This window comes from Gavia stellata, chromosome 2 (assembly GCF_030936135.1).
Source record: "Gavia stellata isolate bGavSte3 chromosome 2, bGavSte3.hap2, whole genome shotgun sequence".
Classification (NCBI taxonomy): Eukaryota; Metazoa; Chordata; class Aves; order Gaviiformes; family Gaviidae; genus Gavia; species Gavia stellata.
In genome coordinates, this window is record NC_082595.1 from 92,227,784 (window position 1) to 92,233,783 (window position 6,000).

At 35.4% G+C, this 6,000-nt stretch overlaps 1 protein-coding gene across 1 annotated transcript in view; it reads left to right on the top strand.

Moving 5' to 3' along the window:
- Window positions 1-5,663, top strand: part of TPO (thyroid peroxidase) — a 42,131-nt gene extending 36,468 nt beyond the window's left edge. The window contains exons 11-13 of the mRNA XM_009817747.2: window positions 1,305-1,513; window positions 2,036-2,206; window positions 5,503-5,663. Coding sequence (XP_009816049.2) covers window positions 1,305-1,513; window positions 2,036-2,206; window positions 5,503-5,663 — 541 coding nt within the window. The remainder of the gene's footprint in view (window positions 1-1,304; window positions 1,514-2,035; window positions 2,207-5,502) is intronic.
- Window positions 5,664-6,000: the final 337 nt, after the last annotated feature.

Sequence of the window (6,000 nt, forward strand, 5' to 3'; positions counted from 1 at the left end):
TCCCCAGAACACAAACAGGACTATCAGACTTCTCATTTGCATGGTACCATTTCAGGGGGCTCATAAAAAACCTAACATGCTGCACACATGCCAGGTTTGCACAGGGTCCACAGTCAACGATGCTGTTCCCTTCCGATCAGAAAAATATAAACACAAAACCCACAGACTTTTCTAGAAACCCCAGCCTTGTTCCCCAGTATTATGGATGCCCAAGTTCTGTGTTAAACCTGAGGTTGATTTGTACAGTGTGATCACATGCAGACTCTACTGTTAATGGACCTAAGACATATTACCACAAATCCTGCCTAGCATTTGGGAAAATCCTAACTGGCCTGAGTATCACAGCGAACTATCTTAGCAGTTTAGCAGTGCTTAACACTGTTTAATGTACTAATGCAGATGTGCTATCAAACTCTCCAGAAATATTTTTTGCCAATCATGATATGCCTTTATGTACAAACTCTTTCTTTTCTTTTTTTCCCCAGTGTTTTCCTTCCCTTTCTTTTTATCTTGAAACACATATGTATGTGTGCATTCACACATATATATATTACATATATCATTTAATAGATACAGCTTCATAGCACCAGCTGGTTCTTTCATTCTGCCACTGCACTCCTGATCTAACAAAATGGAAAAAGCAGATCCTCTCTGTTCCAGCCAGTCCTCTTAGCTTACCTTTTTGTATGATCAAAAGCACAATTACTGCCTTACGATTTTCTACTATAATTACTCTGCATATCTACAGCTTTCTTAGCAAATGAAGAACTCCATATTAAACAGAGGAGCATTCAGCAATACCTGTTTTCATAACAACCATTCAGTAAGTGCGAGCAGAATTCAAAATCTATGGTGAAATCTATTATGGCTACTCCTGTAATTCTCCTGTAATTTATGCTTAAAACAATTTATGAGTGCACAGTGAATGCTGGTGTGCATAAGGTTAAGCATCCAGTTCAAACAAATTAGTTCCAAGTTTTTGTCTCAGGATTGTAACTTTTTTTGTGGCCCTATATCATCAGTGAAAAGCAATTCCGCAAATGTGAATAGTTAATAGTTTTAACCAGATGACTTTAACACATCATCTGAATTGAACAGTAAGTCAGACTCACACTAACCTTTTTGTGACTTTCAAGCTGGGTATGTAAGTCTGCAAATCATGGTGTTTATTTTTATTATTGTTGTATCCGCCTACATTTTGCTGTAATTCTTATTTTTGATCTTTAACATAGGGTACTGTGAAAGTAAGAATAATCAGCTCTTTGAATTTGATCTTTTCAAAATGTTTCTATCAATCTTTCCAGATTTTGGTGGGAAAATGATAATGTTTTCACAGACGCTCAAAAGCATGAACTCAAAAAACACTCATTGTCCCGCGTGATTTGTGACAATACAGGGATTTCTGAAGTGCCAGCAGATGCCTTTCGACTTGGAAAGTTTCCACAGGATTTTAAGCATTGTGACAATATACCTGGGATGAATTTAGAAGCTTGGCAAGATTTCTATCAGGAAGGTAATCTGGTAATTACCAGTCTTTTCTGACAGGAGGATAGAGTAATCAACAGTTAGAGCACTGACCTTGCTTGTGTCAGGTCTTGAGTTGCTGGTCTGATGCAGAGCATCAGTATTTCTACCAGTTAAAAATGGGATCTAGGTCCTTCTCTCCTTGTTTCTCAACTTCCCCCTGTAAAAAAGACAATGTTTGCCAACCTGACTCTGGTAACATGAATGGCTTGTGATATATTCAGACATTATGGCAATTGGGGCAGGAGTTCTTGGTTAGAAAATATTAACGAAGAACTCTGCAGAACATACTGTTAGAAGATAATGCTAATTTTACAAGGATTATAAGTCAAACCTGAAGTATTCCATATAAATTCTTGTCCAGAAATGAACAGTTAAATTCTTGATCACCTTAAAATATGTGAGTAATTTCACTGAAGTTAATTTATAGTAGTAATGGAGAATAATGTTCGTTTTCAAGTGTAAGGTGGTAATTTTTTAAGAGCTTGTAATACAGTCTTTTTATTTGTAGATGAAATATGTGGAACACCAAAGAGTGTGGAAAATGGTGATTTTGTATACTGTTCAGAATTTGGAAAATCTACAGTAACTTATTCATGTCAATATGGATTTCAATTACAAGGAAAAGAGCAATTAACCTGCACAAGTAAAGGATGGAACTTTCAGGCTCCCATTTGTATAGGTATCTATTTTTTTGTTGTTGTTTCTGAATTTTCTAAAAGCTAAAGTTCAGCACAGCTCATCAGAATTGAACTCCCTCCTATGCTCTGTTGTAGTCAACCTTCTGGGTTTCTAGGTACGATAACATGATAATGTGAAACTCTCCTTGCTCCAGAATTGCTATCTCAGTCTCTACCCATCCTGATTCAGCAATCAGGTTGATGATAGGAAAATGTCATGAAAAATTACCCAATTAAGCAAAAATGAGTCATTTAACAACCAGTAGGAAAAAAAGCAGCAAATCGGAATTATACATTGCTTCTTCTGACATTCAACATGACAGCAAGACAGAGAGTTGTCATTTTCCTAGCATTGTTTCAATGGATGCTCTAGATAAAAAATGAGCTCACCACCAGTAGTTCATGTATCATCCTAATAAGTTAAGCAGAAGTGACAAAGAAAAAGATACTGTGAAGTGAATAAGTGAAATTAAGCAAATTAATTATCACTTCAGTTGCAACCTCCCTCCCCCAAATAGCTGTGAAAAGATTTGCCAGAAATGAATTACTCCTGCAGGTACAAAAGTAGAGCAGGTGAAAAATCAGTAAAAAGATACTGTCTTTCACCATTTCACGCACATTTTCAGAGGAATGCTTTTTTGTTATTTTAATTATTCTTTTCTCTTCTCTTTTCCTTTTGCCTTATTTTTACTGTTGAATAGCGTAGGATAGGAAGAAAGAGAACGTGGCAAATATTTAATTACAAGACCTTCACTCTTCGCAGCTATGAAGGACAAATTATCTCTGTTCACATTTCGAATGTGTACGCTTATAATGGTGTGTGTGTATATATATTTATTTATATATGTTTATTTATATAAATGTATATATATAAATAAATATATACACACACACTCAAACTGCTCAGCTTTATAAGAACATGAGAGAAAATGAAACCTGAAAAGGCCATATTTAGGAATATATTATGGATGGTGGTAAATTAATTTGAATGCAAGTGCTGCAGCTGATACGCAATGAAGTCTGCTTATCAGTATTTCTGTGACAGCAGAATAGAAAGCTATTCATTCTAATTGTATACCTGGTATGGAAAAAGTCAAATGAAATTTGCAGTTCTTTCCTTTATTCAAATCCTATTTATTCACTGAATTCCCCCCACATAAATACCATATAAAGAAATAAAGCTGTTAAATGAATTATAATAAAATCTTTTCAATAGATTAATGTTCTGACAGCAAACTGAATAAATAAGTTATATGAATGAATCATTCCTTGTCCTAGTTTCTTTTAATATGTTCAGTAATGTAAACAAAAGACTGTATATCTGCTATAGGAAAACAAGCTGCTGCATATATTAAATAAGCAATGCCTTTATTAAAAGAAAACCATCAAAACCCACTTATGCAGATGCTACTTGAGTTTTACAGTAGAAAGCACTTTGTTCCATGCATGTCTGTGCAATGTGTTCTCATTCTTTTAAATGTTCAGCAAATTAGGAATAAGTCAAGCAATATAATGAGGAGGATAGAGCTTAGCATTTCTGCAGATGGTTTCAAAATTATATGCTGCTCTGGAAAAGACAGAGTGGTGTGCTGGCAAAAGCATAGGAATCGGAGGGCTGTTAATTCCTGCTTACTAACTTTGGCTTTGACAGAAATAATTTCTATTGATTCAGGAAGTCATTTAGTGCTAGACTATGCTACCTTCCTGTATATTAAGTGTTATCTTACTCTTGATAGATAACTCCGTTTACTTTGCTTTAATAAAGTACTGCTCTCTTTGAGTAGTAGGGTAGGCTGGTAAGATGTGACATGCAATAATTAGTGATGGAAAAAAGAGTTAGCTAGTTAACAGATAGCATGACTATGGATCTACAAAAGCTGAAATAGCACATTTGTATTACAGTGCAGGCAAAGCCTGTGCAGGTTTTCCTTCCCAGACGATGACGAAGCCAGTGGGAGTTAACTCAAAATGTAGTCTTGAAGGGAGTAACACTTATTCAGGAATCTTCATCCTGAACAACAGATTATTTTCCTGCTTCAGAGAGGTGTTATGAGAGTTAGTTTTTCTTAAGGGACCTGAAGTTTAAGATTATTCCTTGCATGATTAGTCTTTTGACTGTTTCATCTGCTGGCTAGCTTTGGACACAGCTACTGCTTTCTATTAAAATTTAAGAGAGGCTCAGGCTTGATCCTATTTCCAATGACAGAATTCCCTAAGTGATCTGAGTGACAATGTTAAACTAAGTCAGTAAATCATTCCTACAGGGTCAGTTTCTAACACTGATCAAAAAGAGCTACTTAGCCTGAAGTAGCAGATCAAACATTGTGGCAGGGAACAAAAGGAAAGGATTATAACCAAAAAGAGAAGATACTGAAGGCTCGGCTAGTTGCCCACATATGGGCTTGCAGTGCTTCCCAGGACCATTAGTCAGAGACATTGAACAAGCTGGCAAATATTACACAGGACTAATGGAAAACTATCTAAAACAGTGCTGGACACCTATCTTTAGGCAACTGAATCAAGTCCTGCAAGTAAATATTACACAGAAAGAAGAAAGATGAAGAAATATGGAAAAGACTCCATTCTTTCCCTCATGAGTTCTTTCTTTCCTGTACTCCACACTGACTCCCATTTCATCACATAATCAGAATATGAGAGTGAAAGGTCTTGAATGGCCTCGGGAACAATATGTTTATGTACATTTTCCAGTGGATAATTGTTCATCTGTTCATCATTCTGTCAGGATATTATAATTTCACAGAATTTATATAAAACCTAGAAATAACCACCTTTGCAGTGATATCACAGATTACTGTTATAAATTTTGTATCCAAAGCTAACCTGAATCCTTGGCTCTGCAAAATCATGCCTAGAAGTATATTAAACTGTGTCAGTGTTATTATTTTCACTACCTCTACAGAGCACATTATGGATATAGAGAAACTCAAAGTTTTAGGACATAAACATGTGCAAGAAAAGGTCTCAAATTTACAGTCTGAATTTTTGAAAAATTCAGCCAACTGCCATTTGTAGCTTTTGGCAGACTACCAAAACATTTTCTTTTTTCATCATTTCCAGCTTAAAAACAAACAAAAAAACCAAAAATCAAATCAAAACAAAACAAACCCAACTTCATGCTGTAAACAGTAACAAAGAGGATCTTTGGCAGTATCTATGTTTCATTGAAACTGTACAATACCTTTCATTTACGAATACTTGTAGAAGGCATGAATGAGAAGGTATTAATCTCTCTCTGTAATTTGCAATGATTATTGATCAGTGTGTATTCATTTTGCAGACATCAATGAATGTGAAAATGAAATTAATCCACCATGCTCTCCTTCTGCTAAATGCATTAACACTAAAGGCAGCTACAAATGTCTCTGTACTGATCCTTACAAGCTGGCAGAAGATGGAAGAACATGCATTGGTAATGCTTGTGAACCTACTGTCCATTAAAAATGTCTCTGTTCTGTTTTACAATGCTGTAAAAATCATAAAATTGAGATTTATTGAAGAGCTGTTAACATAGTTAAAAAACCTCTACACAGTCATGGACATAAAGATACAGTCAGATTCTGTAAAGTAAATGAAGGTATTGAATAAATAATAGAGACACAGAAGTAAGCTTTTCATTTTCCATTCCTACTGTATATAAACCACTAAGCATTTCCTGACAGTGCATATGAAGGGGGGGATCAAATCTGTCTGTTTCTCCTAGGTAGTATCTAAATTCAGTATCTGAATCTTAACTAAGTTCCACCTATTACACCCCAAAACTGTTAACCCTTTTAGG